The sequence below is a fragment of the Populus alba genome, chromosome 17, assembly GCF_005239225.2.
Source record: "Populus alba chromosome 17, ASM523922v2, whole genome shotgun sequence".
In the NCBI taxonomy this organism is placed as follows: Eukaryota; Viridiplantae; Streptophyta; class Magnoliopsida; order Malpighiales; family Salicaceae; genus Populus; species Populus alba.
In genome coordinates, this window is record NC_133300.1 from 6,699,321 (window position 1) to 6,715,063 (window position 15,743).

At 31.7% G+C, this 15,743-nt stretch overlaps 3 protein-coding genes across 3 annotated transcripts; 2 read left to right on the forward strand and 1 right to left on the reverse strand.

Annotated features, from left to right (window-relative positions):
* The first annotated feature begins 3,748 nt into the window (after nucleotides 1–3,748).
* LOC118031802 (MATH domain and coiled-coil domain-containing protein At3g58400-like) lies at nucleotides 3,749–6,526 on the forward strand. The gene is made up of 6 exons (XM_035036296.2): nucleotides 3,749–3,979; nucleotides 4,079–4,220; nucleotides 4,846–5,015; nucleotides 5,095–5,374; nucleotides 5,475–5,641; nucleotides 6,185–6,526. Exons 1-6 carry the CDS (start codon nucleotides 3,925–3,927, stop codon nucleotides 6,340–6,342), a joined length of 972 nt encoding a protein of 323 aa, XP_034892187.1. The 5' UTR covers nucleotides 3,749–3,924; the 3' UTR covers nucleotides 6,343–6,526.
* Nucleotides 6,527–8,402: 1,876 nt separating this feature from the next.
* Nucleotides 8,403–11,183, forward strand: LOC118031801 (uncharacterized). The gene is made up of 6 exons (XM_035036295.2): nucleotides 8,403–8,645; nucleotides 8,745–8,886; nucleotides 9,504–9,673; nucleotides 9,754–10,033; nucleotides 10,132–10,298; nucleotides 10,842–11,183. The coding sequence occupies exons 1-6, from the start codon at nucleotides 8,588–8,590 to the stop codon at nucleotides 10,997–10,999; spliced, it is 975 nt and encodes a 324-aa protein (XP_034892186.1). The 5' UTR covers nucleotides 8,403–8,587; the 3' UTR covers nucleotides 11,000–11,183.
* A 2,773-nt stretch (nucleotides 11,184–13,956) lies between these two features.
* On the reverse strand, nucleotides 13,957–15,743 carry LOC118031800 (RING-H2 finger protein ATL52). The gene has a single exon (XM_035036294.2). It carries the CDS (start codon nucleotides 15,543–15,545, stop codon nucleotides 14,367–14,369), a length of 1,179 nt encoding a protein of 392 aa, XP_034892185.1. The 5' UTR covers nucleotides 15,546–15,743; the 3' UTR covers nucleotides 13,957–14,366.

Genomic DNA, 15,743 nt, shown 5'->3' on the forward strand with positions numbered 1-15,743 from the left:
TAATATAATTTTTATTTTTTTAAAATTATTTTTAATATTAGTATATTATCTAAAAATATTAAAAAATATATTAATTTAAATGCTGCCTAGATGGTTTATTGAAGGACTTTTGTCTTGACTTGGCCAAAGGTGGCTGTGGGATTTTAGCAATAACTTATTGTGTTGATTGTTCAAATTCTTGATGTGATTATATCAATCAAATGAGTTTTGTCTTTCTCTTCCTCGACGACAACCAAGGTGGAACCAACATTAAGAGGATGTTTGTTTACGATGTTACGTCTATGTTTTACTTAAAATGTAAATACAATAATATTTGATAACAAAAAAAAAAATATAAATTACTATTTATGAATCCCATCAAATTTCATATTTAAAAGATTCTACTTGTTTCTTCCTGCTGCACCATTAAACATCCCTTCACATTGTTCACTTAATGAATAGTATTTTTTTAAAATCTTTTTTTTTTTAAAATCAGCATCCCTCCACACGGTTCACTTTAGTGAACAGTGCACTCTATTCACTAAAGTAAATAGTGTTTTTTTTTTAAATTTTTTTTTTCTCGAAAAAGCAATTAACATTTTTTTCATTCAAAAAATAATAAATATTTTTTAAAAAAATAGTTTAAGGTGAATTAAATTTATTCGTAATGTAATCTCAATTTTATTCCTGATAATATTTTACTTAATTTTATTGCATGCTCAAAAAATCATGCAAACTGTAGTTCTTGTCAAATGAATTTTTATATATAATAGAATTATAATTAGTTTAATGGAATAATAATTTTTTATATATATAAAGTATGATTTATTTCACGATGTAATAACAATAGTTAAATCTATAATATTTAAATTAAAAACCATAAATATTAATATATATTTTTTAAAATTATTTTATAACCTCAATTTCAAAAGCATTCTTAACCAGACACATTAAAATACTTTTTGTTTAACCTTAATTTTAACCACAGTTTTAACCAAACACCTATTTTTTCAAACCAACCTCAACTAAAAATACTTTTTATAAAACAATTTTTTTCAAACCACAATAACAACAGCTACCACAATACCAAACACACTCTAAATCTCCTCTCCTGATGTAATTTGCTACGTAGCTTGAGTTTAATATTAACTGTGGTAAGAGTTGTCTTAACTCTTGATATAATATAATTGATTTAATGAGTTTATAAGTAAATATGGTTTGATTTGAAAAAAATAAATTAAGATGATGTTTGTTTTATTTTTATTATTGAGATGATAAAATATTAGATTAACTCAGGTTTTATGACTTAACTTGTTAAACTCATGACCCGGATCATAAACTTTACTAGGTTTAACAACTTTTTTTTTAAAAAAAAAAAAACTAATTTTTACTTGATGATATGATAACAAAAATAAACACTCGCAAAATTCAACATCAATCAAATACCAGAACATTTGTTCAAGATTACAATAATATCATAGAAAGCAAATCGAAACAAATTATAAAGACCAATTCAAAATTAATCAAATGTTAAATGATAAAATTGAAAAAAAAAAAAAAACAAGGATTCAGTTATAAGAAAAAAAATTGGAAGATGGAATTTTTTAAAATAAAACGAAAGAAAAAGGAAAAAAAATGGCCTCGACCTAGCTGGCCAACTTTGGAACATCTCGATTCATCTCCTTGTCTATCTTGGTTTTCAAATTTATTTGCGTAGGAGTTACCTCAATGTGACCCGGTTGATTTGACAGGTCTAAAAATAATTCATGTGATCAATAAAAATATGATTTGACTTAAAAAAATCAATATAATATTGAGATAATCTCATAAAAAATAAATCAAAATAAATTATAAAGATCAATTCAAAATTAATATAATATTAAAGGATAAAAATAAAAATAAAAATAATAAAAAAAATTCAATTAAAAAAATTATATAATAAATTTTAAAAAAAAAAAATAAAAGAAATAGAAGTAGCTCTTAGTTGGATTCACCATTATATTAGTAGAGTTGGTAATATGTCCTTGTAAAATATGTGTCTCAGTAACTATAATTTTAACTTCTAAAATAATGATTTTTTATGTTCTTTTCAAAAAAAATAATAAGATAAAAATGAACTAAAAACAAATTAAAGTTATGTTTTGAGAAATTTGTTTTATCTTAAATTGGTTCAAGTCTTAGACTTTAAAATAGTTTTTTTCTTATATAATATATTTTTAAAGGATCTAGCTTGCCATATCTATAATTACCACATTTTTAAAATTTTAGGATTATTATTCATTGAGTAACTTATACATAAAATTCTCAATATCTATCAATTCAAGTTTGTAATGAAATTATACTGTTTGAGAGTGTGGTTACGGTTATTTTTTTAAAAAAAATTTATTTGAAAATGCATCAAAATAATTTTTTTTAAAAAAAATTATTTTTGATATTAGCGCATTAAAATGATCTGATAACAATATTTAAAATTTTAATTTTTTTATGTTCAAAACTTCTTAATTCGACTAACATGGAAACACACCCCAATCAATAATCTAGTATTTAATTATAAGTCAAAAACCAAAATTTGTTTTTCTATTGTTATGACAGTATTTTAAATAAAAATTATGTTTGATAAAAAAAATATGAAAACCTTTTATTTTAAATAATGAATGTAATATGAGTTTATAATTAATAAAATAAACTATAAATTAAATCTTAGTTAAACCAAAATCTTCATTCGGGGAGAAGATAGAGGGGCAAGTGGGGGCCAGACCCTGAAAAATTTAAATATTCATAAGGTTGCATGCATAGTTAAAATGTGTGGTCTCTAAATTAAAATAAATAAATAAATTTTCACCTCTCATAAAAAAAATTATATTAGTTTTGACTTCCCTGAAAAATTATCATAGCTCAATTTACAAAATTTGTGCTGAACGGACTAGCAATGCATTGGGTATTAGTTAACTTTATTTCATACTCCCATGAGTTTAGATTCATAATGATTCAATTGCATCTCAATCTCCTCTCCGATCATTTTCAAACCCATGTCCAATTTATTAAAAAACAAAAGGAAAAAAAAATGAAAGGAAAAAAAAATGAAAGGATATGTTACATATCATAAAGGTGTTGAAACATTTATGTTTCTGATATGCTGTAGTGGATGATTTTTTTTAAAAAAATATTTTTATTTAAAAATATATTAAAATAATTTATTTTAGATTTTTTAAAAAAATAATGTATCAAAAATACTAAAAATTATGAAGTCAAATATACTTTTAAAATATATTTAAATTAAGTTTCGATCCCAAAAGTAAAAACAAACCATTGAGGCCTTCTCACCTATAAAGGGTCATATAATAGGGCAAAAACTATCTGGTTTGGACTTGTTGGAGAGTGATAAAAATTAAATTTTAAATTGATTTTTACTAAGAAAGGTATTATATATATATATATATATATATGAAATCAGCCTATCAAAAACAGTTTAAAAATAAAAAAAAATAATTTAAAATATAAAAAAATTTAAATTGAGCAAACAATATTTTGATGATATTGTCAAAATATTTACGAGAATGTTTGAAAGTGTGGTAATAATTATTTTTAAAAGTATTTTTTTACTTGTAAATATATTAAAATAATATATTTTTTATTTTTAAAATCAAAACAATAAAAAGTAATTTATAATAAAAAAATAATTTTTTAAAAACATTTTTTAAAAGTAAAAAACAAATGTGAATTGGATTTGAGACGTGGTATAATAGCTTTTTGTTGGTGACAGCTCCATATCCCAGTGCTCCATTCACAAAAAGTACCTCGAATTGCTCTAAACATGGAAAGCAGTGAGGCATCCAGACTCCCCCCCTCCTTTTTTCTTTTTCTTTTTTTTCAATAAATGAGAATTCGAGGTATTTATAAACAGGACACTCAACCTCTGTCTTTCTATGCTGGGGACGTGAAACGATGAAAAAGGAATTTATGGAAGAAGAAACAGGAGCCATGGAGAAGGTCGCTCTTGGTAGGTTATGATAACCATCTTGAACAAGTTTGTTGTTTCTTGATTTTTTTTTTTTCGTTAAGTGCACGATTTCTTATGCCATATTCATGCCTTATACAGATACTGTATGGGAAGAGAGACATGTAGCACCAGCCCACTACACCATGAAAATTGATTCCTTCTCGTTGCTTTCCGATATGGTTGCTAATTCTTACTTGGAACAATATGAATCTCGTGAATTTGAAGCCAGCGGCTACAAGTGGTGAGTTACAACGTGTTACCTTTTGTTTTTCTTTTTATAAGGTGGAGTGGTACTGTAATTTTCAAGAAAAAGACTGCGTCTATGTATCAAAATGTGAGACTTAGTCCCCCATGGGGTAAACCCCAACTGCTGACACTTGGGATTTCCTCTTAGAGGTCTCGGGTTAAAACCTAGTAAGGAAAAGGGGAGGGGGGATTTAGGATGGAGGAGAGGTATTCCATGATTTTGTGTTTTCGTGGATCATTAAACAGAAAACAAAATAGTGTGAGCGTGCTGACTAGTTTAGCTTGTAAAGTCACATGATGCTGTACAAAGTGATTTGCAATTGAATGTCATTCATACACCTAAGATGGAAGCTGGGATTTAGGGATTTAGGGATTTAGGGAAGGAGAGGGTATCTCCAGTGATGTAGTTTTTAAGACTTTTAGGTGTCCTAATGTATTGTCAGGGTGTGCCTCATCATAAAACCATGGTAATTTTGTGATGCCATGATTCTCATAGAATTGCAGCCATCTTTGATATGGATAGCCTTTCCTGATATTCATATACATGTAGTCAATGTGTTAGTCGCGACCAATGCTAGTTGTGCCTTTTCAGTCACTTATGCTTTGTTTATTGTTCGCAGGAAATTGGTTCTGCACCCTAATGGAGACAAGAGCAGGAATGGAGATGGCTACATATCTCTGTATTTGGTAATGGCAGACACCACTGGTTTCCCTTCTGGTTGGGAAATCAATGCCATCTTCAAGTTGTTTGTGTATGATCAACTTCAGGACAAATACTTGACATTTGGAGGTATGCCCTTCTCATGCATGCTGACAATTTTCTCTAGTAGAATGTCCATTTGTTCAAGTTACTCTTTTATTGATGTTAGATGGGAGATTGAGGCGATTCTGTGCCATAAAGAATCAATGGGGGTTTCCCCAGATGCTTCCATTAAATACTTTTAACAATGCATCAAATGGCTACTTGATTGGTGATTCCTGTGTATTTGGAGCGGAGGTTTTTGTTAGCAAAAGTGAAGGTAAAGGGGAACATTTTTCCATGATTAAGGATCCTTCAGACGGTACTTTTACTTGGGAGGTTGAATACTTCTCTGGATTGACAGAAGAATTTTATTACTCTCAAGTTTATTTGGCTGGAGGACATGAATGGTATATGCTATAAATTTTAAACCTTGGATTTTTTTTTTTTCTTGTGTCTATTCAGGAACCTGAATATCTAGATTCATGTTTTGCTTCCTTCTGATTTCAGGAAGTTACAGCTCTTTCCGAAGGGACATAAAAAGCAAAGGGGCAAATACTTGTCTTTGTTTTTGGAACTGGATGATTGCACCAAATCTCATACTGGATGGAAACTGTTTGTGGAATTCACACTGCGCATTAAGGATCAAGTCCAGAGCCAACACCATGAGCAAACCAGTGAGTTCACTTCATAGTCCTTTTTTCCTATTATCCCTACCCCGCAGTCAGTCTTTACTAGAACAAATGGTTATAGAGGCTGAAATTATAGTACCTTGAACAATTGGTTGTGGAGTCTGAAATTCTTGTTCCTTCATGTTTAGGGGGAGAGATAGTTATTCCCATCTGGTTCATTATATCAGGCCAAAAATAGAAAAATCTAGCTTTTCTATACAACTAGGCATCAACAGTGCAACTGCAGGGGATTTTACTTGTAATGATGTATTGGCTTGGGATAAAAAAGAATCGTGTTTCTATGGATTGAGACTTGCAAATTGAGAGATAGATGCAAGGAGACGGGAACATTTTGTTACCAGTTCGAATGAAATCATTGCCATCTCGCTCATGGAAGTTTTCAAATCCTTTTCTTCTCAAGAACACAATTAAGTAAAAATGAAAATTGCTGAATACTTCTTGTATAATCAAGTTTGCTTATTTATTTTACTTTTTATAGGGACCAACATGTTCCTATTTCAGTCACTAATCTTCCATTTTTCTGGGCAGTTCATACGTGGTTCAATGCATCTGAGAATAGTTGGGGTCTGCCGAGCTTGATATCATTGACTGATATCAAGAATCCATCAAACAACTTTATTGTCAATAATACTTTGATTGTTGAAGTGGTACTTCATCGTTTATCAGTTCTCAAGGATTTTGCTTAAGGAGATAATGGGGCTTATTATGTAGATATTGTATCGTTCAAGAAGATTAGGCATGGCTACACTACTCTTATTCGGTGATTTTCAGTATAGAATTGTATCTTTGGGCATATTTTCTTCTACTATCTTTATGGTATTTGTTTTTAATTAAAAAATTTAATGTAACCTGAACATTTGTGTTTTTGTGCGAGGAAAAGCCCATGGCATGGCCATCTAGCTAGTACAAATATTGTAAGGGAAGAGAGATACGTAGGCCCAGCCCACTACCCCATGAAAATTGATTCCTTCCCGTTGCTTTCCGAAAGCACTTGCATGTCTTGCCAAGCCCAAATTCCTATTTTGATTCTTCATGGGCTAGGCTTGCTGGGCACCTGGCCTGTTCCCCCCCCTCCCACCTTTTATTTTTTTAATTATTAAAATTATTTAGGTTTTAAGAGATTTGAGAAATGTTTTATCTAATTGTTGTTGAATTTTTTTTTTTAAAAAAATTAAAGATCAGAGATTATATTTATTTAGAGTGTTGTATTTGAATTCTTTTTTCTATTTAAATTAAGACTTTCAATTTAATTATAATTTGTTCAATATCTACCAATTCAAGTTTGTAATGAAATTATACTCCTTGAAAGTGTGATTGTGCTTGTTTTTCAAAGTTTTTTTACTTGGAAATGCATCAAAATAATTTTTTTTATTTTTTAAAAATTATTTTTGATATCATCGCATTAAAATAATCTGATAACATTATTTAAAATTTTATTTTTTTTTATGTTAAAAACTTCTTATTTTGACTCGCATGGAAACACACCCCAATCAATAATCTAGTATTTAATTATAAGTCAAAAACCAAAATTTGTTTTTCCATTGTTATGACGGTATTTTAAATAAAAATTATGTTTGATGAAAAAAAATATGAAAACCTTTTATTTTAAGTAATGAATGTAATATGAGTTATAATTAATAAAATAAACTATAAATTAAATCTTAGTTAAACCATAAATTAAATCTTAGTTAAACCATAATCTTCATTTGGGGAGAAGATAGAGGGGCAAGTGGGGGCCAGACCCTGAAAAATTTAAATATTCATAAGGTTGCATGCATAGTTAAAATGTGTGGTCTCTAAATAAAAAAAAATATATAAATTTTCACCTCTCATAAAAAAAATTATATTAGTTTTGGCTTCCCTGAAAAATTATCATAGCTCAATTTACAAAATTTGTGCCGAACGGACTAGCAATGCATTGGGTATTAATTAACTTTATTTCATACTCCCATGAGTTAGATTCATAATGATTCAATTGCATCTCAATCTCCTCTCCGATCATTTTCAAACCCATGTCCAATTTATTAAAAAACAAAAGGAAAAAAAAATAATTGAAAGGATATGTTACATATCATAAGTAGGTGTTGAAACATGTATGTTTCGGTTATGATGTGGTGGATGATGTTTTTTTTTTAAAAATATTTTTATTTAAAAATATATTAAAATAATTTATTTTAGATTTTTTTAAAAGTAATATATCAAAAATACTAAAAATTTTAAAGTCAAATATACTTTATATTTAAATTAAGTTCCGACCTCAAAAGTAAAAATAAATCATCAAGTCTCCTTACCTATAAAGGGTTTGTGTAACAGGACAAAATTATTTGGTTTGGACCTATTTGAAAGTATGATAAAAATTAAATTTTTAAATTAATTTTTATTAGAAAAGATATATATATATTAGTTATTAAATCAGCCTATCAAAACAGTCTAAAAATAAAAAATAAAAAATAAATATAAAAATATTTAAATTGAGAAAACAATATTTTGACAATATTGTTAAAATCTTTTTGAGAATATTTGGAAGTGTGGTAATGATTACTTTTAAAAGTGTTTTTTACTTGAAAATATATTAAATTAATATATTTTTTATTTTTTAAAAATTATTTTTAAAATTAAAACAATAAAAAGTAATTTATAATAAAAAATAATTTTTTAAAAACATTTTTTAAAAGTAAAAACAAATGTGCTGTTGGTCCAGCCAAAGAAATTGGATTTGAGACGTGGTATAGTAGCTTTTTGTTGGTGACAGCTGCATATCCTATTGCTCCATTCACAAAAAGTACCTCGAATTGCTTTAAACATGGAAAGCAGTGAGGCATCCAGACTCCCCCCCTCCTTTTTTCTTTTTCTTTTTTTTCAATAAATGAGAATTCGAGGTATCTATAAACGGGACACTCAACCTCTGTCTTTCTATGCTGGGGACGTGAAATGATGAAAAAGGAACTTACGGAAGAAGAAACAGGAGCCATGGAGAAGGTCGCTCTTGGTAGGTTATGATAACCATCTTGAACAAGTTTGTTGTTTCTTGATTTTTTTTTTTTCGTTAAGTGCACGATTTCTTATGCCATATTCATGGCTTATACAGATACTGTATGGGAAGAGAGACATGTAGCACCAGCCCACTACACCATGAAAATTGATTCCTTCTCGTTGCTTTCCGATATGGTTGCTAATTCTTACTTGGAACAATATGAATCTCGTGAATTTGAAGCCAGCGGCTACAAGTGGTGAGTTTCAACGTATTACCTTCTGTTTTTCTTTTTATAAGGCGGAGTGGTTCTGTAATTTTCAAGAAAAAGACTGCATCTATGTATCAAAGTGTTAGATTTAGCCCCCCAAGGGGTAAACCCCAACTGCTGACACTTGGGATTTCCTCTTAGAGGTCTCGGGTTAAAACCTAGTAAGGAAAAGGGGAGGGGGGATTAGGATGGAGGAGAGATTATTCCATGATTTTGTGTTTTCGTGGATCATTAAACAGAAAACAAAATAGTGTGAGCGTGCTAACTAGTTTAGCTTGTAATGTCACATGATGCTGTACAAAGTGATTTGCAATTGAATGTCATTCATACACCTAAGATGGAAGCTGGGATTTAGGGATTTAGGGAAGGAGAGGGTATCTCCAGTGATGTAGTTTATTAAGACTTTTAGGTCTCCTAATGTATTGTCAGGGGGTGCCTCATCATAAAACCATGGTAATTTTGTGATGCCAGGATTCTATAGAATTGCAGCCATCCTTGATATGGATAGCCTTCCCCGAGATTCATATACATGTAGTCAATGTGTTAGTCGCGACCAATGCTAGTTCTGCCTTTTCAGTCACTTATGCTTTGTTTATTGTTCGCAGGAAATTGGTTCTGTACCCTAATGGAAACAAGAGCAGTAATGGAGATGGCTACATATCTCTGTATTTGGTAATTGCAGACACCACTGGTTTCCCTCCTGGTTGGGAAATCAATGTCATCTTCAACTTGTTCGTGTATGATCAAATCCAGGACAAATACTTGACAATTGGAGGTATGCCCTTCTCATGCATGCTGACAATTTTCTCTAGTAGAATGTCCATCTGATTCAGGTTACTCTTTTATTGATGTTAGATGGGAGATTGAGGCGATTCTGTGCCCTAAAGAATCAATTGGGGTTTCCCCAGGTGCTTCCATTAAATACTTTTAACAATGCATCAAATGGTTACTTGATTGGTGATTCCTGTGTATTTGGAGCGGAGGTTTTTGTTATCAAAAGTGAAGGTAAAGGGGAACATTTTTCCATGATTAAGGATCCTTCAGACGGTACTTTTACTTGGGAGGTTGAATACTTCTCTGGATTGACAGAAGAATTTTATTACTCTCAAGTTTATTTGGCTGGAGGACATGGATGGTATATGCTATAAATTTTAAACCTTGGATTTATTTTTTCTTGTGACAATTCAGCAACCTGAATATCTAGATTCATGTTTTGCTTCCTTGTGATTTCAGGAAGTTACAGCTCTGTCCGAAGGGAGATATAAAGCAAAGGGGCAAATTCTTGTCTTTATTTTTGGAACTGGATGATTGCACCAAATATCATACTGGATGGAAACTGCTTGTGGAATTCACACTGCGCATTAAGGATCAAGTCCAGAGCCATCACCATGAGAAAACCAGTGAGTTCACTTCATATTCCTTTTTTCCTATTATCCCTACCCCGCAGTCAGTCTTTACTAGAACAATAGGTTATAGAGGCTGAAATTATAGTACCTTGAAAAATTGGTTGTGGAGTCTGAAATTCTTGTTCCTTCATGTTTAGGGGGAGAGATAGTTATTCCCATCTGGTTCATTATATCAGGCCAAAAATAGAAAAATCTAGCTTTTCTATACAACTAGGCATCAACAGTGCAACTGCAGGGGATTTTACTTGTAATGATGTATTGGCTTGGGATAAAAAAGAATCGTGTTTCTATGGATTGAGACTTGCAAATTGAGAGATAGATGCAAGGAGACTGGAACATTTTGTTACCAGTTCGAATGAAATCATTGCCATCTCGCTCATGGAAGTTTTCAAATCCTTTTCTTCTCAAGAACACAATTAAGTAAAAATGAAAATTGCTGAATACTTCTTGTATAATCAAGTTTGCTTATTTATTTTACTTTTTATAGGGACCAACATGTTCCTATTTCAGTCACTAATCTTCCATTTTTCTGGGCAGTTCATACGTGGTTCAATGCATCTGAGAATAGTTGGGGTCTGCCGAGCTTGATATCATTGACTGATATCAAGAATCCATCAAACAACTTTATTGTCAATAATACTTTGATTGTTGAAGTGGTACTTCATCGTTTATCAGTTCTCAAGGATTTTGCTTAAGGAGATAATGGGGCTTATTATGTAGATATTGTATCGTTCAAGAAGATTAGGCATGGCTACACTACTCTTATTCGGTGATTTTCAGTATAGAATTGTATCTTTGGGCATATTTTCTTCTACTATCTTTATGGTATTTGTTTTTAATTAAAAAATTTAATGTAACCTGAACATTTGTGTTTTTGTGCGAGGAAAAGCCCATGGCATGGCCATCTAGCTAGTACAAATATTGTAAGGGAAGAGAGATACGTAGGCCCAGCCCACTACCCCATGAAAATTGATTCCTTCCCGTTGCTTTCCGAAAGCACTTGCATGTCTTGCCAAGCCCAAATTCCTATTTTGATTCTTCATGGGCTAGGCTTGCTGGGCACCTGGCCTGTTCCCCCCCCCCCCACCTTTTATTTTTTTTAATTATTAAAATTATTTAGGTTTTAAGAAGTTTGAGAAATGTTTTATCTAATTTTTTGTTGAAATTTTTAAAAAAAAAATTTAAAGATCAGAGATTATATTTATTTAGAGTGTTGTATTTGGATTCTTTTTTTTTATTTAAATTAAGACTTTCAATTTAATTATAATTTTTACTAATTAAAAATCTCAATACTAAATAAATGCTATTAGTTAGGCTAGTTTTAAATATGAATTTTTTTTTTTTATAAGGAATTTTAGGTCTAGAACTAAAATTAATATAAATTGAGATATCTAATTTATTTTTATAAGATGATTCAAATTATTATTTATATTTTATTAAACATTAAAGTTTATTATTTAAATTTCTCCGCAACTTAAATCCATATACCTTAGAACAAATCCATAAACCTTGAAAGTTGAAACTCCAGAACCATAGTTTATATCTTTACTATACGCTACATCACAACACCAAGCTCATCCATCCTTTTAGACCAAGCATCAAACACATAGCAGGCCAGCTGCTGAGGAGCCGATAATTATAACAAGAAACACAGAAACCAACCAACAACAACACAAAAAACTCAAAGAAGCCATAGCTAGAAGTAGACAATTGACACCCAAAATGAGAAACAAATGAAGAACTGTTCCAATCCACAGAAATTACAGCCGGGATGAACAATGATGATAAAACATCCTTTAGTTCTTTCTGTAATTTTAATATGTAGAAAAACCAAATGAGAATTAACAACTATACATCAGTTTCTTTCTAATTAACAATGAATTTTTTTTTATATATATATATATAAACAATGACCTGACGGAGAATTAAGAAGAAAAGGGCATGACAACAAAGCATTCTAAACTGAGAAAAGAGGTAGAAAGAATCAGGTCTTTTATCCTATTTTAGAGCTGTTTTGCTCTTTTACTAACAGGAATAAACCAGCTAGTTCACCAGGGTCGTCGTTTCCATAAAAAAAAAAGCTGGTTTTTTCGGTTCTTTTCAGTTCATTTTCATGTCTTGTATTTCATCAAAATCAGATTGGTTAGGTGGCTCCGTGGCTGGTTCATCAATTGAACTGACCAATCCAGCTCGATTCTATAACTATGATTGCAACAATTTTCTAATATCTTGAATGTGGGGATTATTTTAAGGAAGACCGGTGTCTTGCACATACCTCGTAGGGATGGTAGTAGATATCCTCGTATCATGTTTTTATTATGTTTATATCCTATTTATTATCTAACGAATACAAAATTTAGAAATATTTACTAGTTTTATTGTTCGCGCTGCACGGCGGGTCTTTTTTTTTGGGCTTATTTGTTTATGTATTTTAAAAGCATTTTAAAAAATATGGAAAATTTTTTATATTTTTATTTATTTTAAATTAATATGTTTTTAGTATTTTCAAATCATTTTAATATGCTGGTGTCAAAAATAATTTTTTTAAAAATAAAAAAATATCATTGACATTCATTTTGATACGAAAAGTTATTTAAAAATCAATCACAACCTTACTTCCAAACAAGTTCTTAATTGAATGAGGTTTTCGAGCAAAACCATCTTATCTCAAAGACATCCATCATTATTAGTATAGTTGTTCTTACATCTAGGCTTGGCTTAACACATTATTCAGGTGCCTGACCCGGGTCATGTTAGCGAAAAAACCTGTTTTTTAAATAAAAAAAGTTAAAAGTTGAGATGATCTAGGTTAACCCCATCTGCAAACCTTGAATCGGTTTGACTCTTGGTCGGATCTCATAAGTATGGTAAAGTATACTGCATGGAGTAATGGTTCATTTTATATGTTTTATAAAGTTATAGGTTTTGATTGGTGACCTACTTACAGCTATACTAATGAATGAGTGCAAATTAGGCTAAAGACAAAGCACAATCCTCATCTACCTCAAGGTCCCCTGTAAGAAAACATATGCTTTCATTGTCATAAATAGTTGCTAATCTCATGATCCATAAATCATGCAAGTCCAAGATTGCACTAAAAAGAGAAAGTTCCAAGAAGAAGAAACAAAAGGGGCTTCCTATAGAAGTTCAGCGATCTCTTCTAGTACCATGCACAGACCTTGCTAGTCTTCTAATGGATTCAAGATTAAGAAAGCATAGCCAGTTCAATCAGCAGCGCGAAGATTGAGAGATTTTCTTCCATAGAATCCCAGTCAAGGCTAGATTTTTATGGGATTTTGCAATTCTCACTGAAATAGAAATCTAAAAGCTTAATTTTCCATCTGCAGTGGTAACTTCCATACAAACATGGGATGAAACTTGCTGTTGCAATGATCTGTTTAGAAAAATTTGACAGTGGCAAACAAGAACAACTGCATAGTTTCTTCATAGATTCATAGAAACAAAGATGTTACTCACAATTGGATGTTCCTTTTCAGAAAACTCAACTATGACAAGCACAATATGGACCTAATTTCTATCAGTGAACTATTCCTTGTGCTGCCGTGAATCAAATCATCAAAACTCTTGTATAATTCAGGAACAGGTAATGTTTAGGATGAAAAATCACAAATGTCTCAAGAAAAGAAAAATGTAACAGAAGAAGGCAGCATGGCAATAGCTGACATGTGCTGTTCTGCTTAAATAAAGATGGGTTTGCAGCAGAAATTTCTACACAAAATACAAGGAATAAAGTTCAGTTACAATTGCATTTTACTTGCAATCACTTCATTGAAATAAAAAAGTTTACTTACAATTGCATGCTTCTTTTCAGAAAACTGAAACAGTGAAAAACACAATACGATCCCATTTTGGATCACTTTTCTTTTCTATTGTGATGTCCAGGACTTCAGCTCTTTATGTCTTTTTACTACAGTATTTTTCGCAAATATGTTATAACCAATGATCCAATCTTCAGCTTGTTGAAAGATTGAGAGATTTCAAAACATGTAAGTTTTCATTTTCCTCACCTGACAGAGAAAACCAAGAAAAAGACCAAAACCATCAAGCAGGAAGGCCTGAGTTTCGGTTCCGGCAAGCCCTTGACAAGAAAAATTTCCCACTGCAAGAAAGTGACCTCTTCAGTGAACTTGGCCCTACTCGGAAAGATCTCCCAAAAGAAGAGGTAGCCATGGATTTCATCAAGTTTTGATTTCCAACACCTCTGTTTTGAACAATTTCCCTAGTGGATTCATTTCCTATTCCTGCCCTCCCGGCACCTGAATTCCTGTCAGATTCCACTACAGGAAGAACATTAGTGAGAGCCTGAATTATCTTGAAAGCTGATAGAGAGTCTAAAGAAACCGATCTTCGCAGTTGCTGTATCCCATCCTCCTCTCCATTCAAATTCTCATTCTGGAATCGACTTTCCTCCTCTGTTACAATCCTTAGTTCACCATCTCTACCTTCCATTTCTCTATCAGATTCTTGATCATCTTCCAAAACTTCAATCGGGGTTTCTTCTCCACTACTTGTATTACCAAGATTAGCCTGTGATGATGTTGCTTCATCTGTATTGGTGACTATAGGAGCACGACACAAAGGGCAATTAGTATGCGATCTAAGCCAGGTATCAATACATGGGATATGAAAAGCATGGCTGCACTTCGGCAACAACCTAAGAGTCTCATCATCTTGAAACTCGTTCAAGCAAACAGAACATTCAGTTCCTTCAACAAGACCATCACCACTTTTATACTTGCAAACTGTGATAGAACTAATAACAGATGGTTGTAACCCTACTGTCCTGATGTACCATATCGGATGGTCAACTATAGGACCTTGATCTTGATCCACAAGCTGATCACGGATCTCAATTCTTTGTTCTTCTTCATCATCTTCTTGCTGTGATGATGATCTCCTTCTTCTTTTTCTAATGAACTTAACATAGATAACACAACAAGCAAGGACCAAAGCCATAGTCGATAGCACAATCATTGCTAACGCAATCTTGCCAAGCTTGTGGTGTTGCGAGCAGGTGGATGCATCCAAGCAATCAAAGCAATCGCCGCAATCGTCCATAGTGGCTCCATTACAGGATCTTAAACAATCTCCAATTTTCTGAGAATTCTCGAAGGCAACGAAGCACTTATGAGTGCAGTCGTCCGGATCATCTGCTGTCTCACAGAACTGTTTACAATCATCATAAGAGTCGAACAACAACTTTCTGTACTGCGGACCCATTAAAGATCAGGAGGAGATAGAATTTTGAGTTTGATTTTGAAGACAGAGGAACATGAAGGGAAGATACAAAAAGTCAAAAGATGGAAGAGGGTTTGGCTTGGAAGAGAGAGGATGAAAGCTACGAGGGACAAGTTGAATGTTCCTCGAAGCTGCCTTGATTTGACAAAGTAGCAAAGTGGAGAATAGAGTTTTTGCATT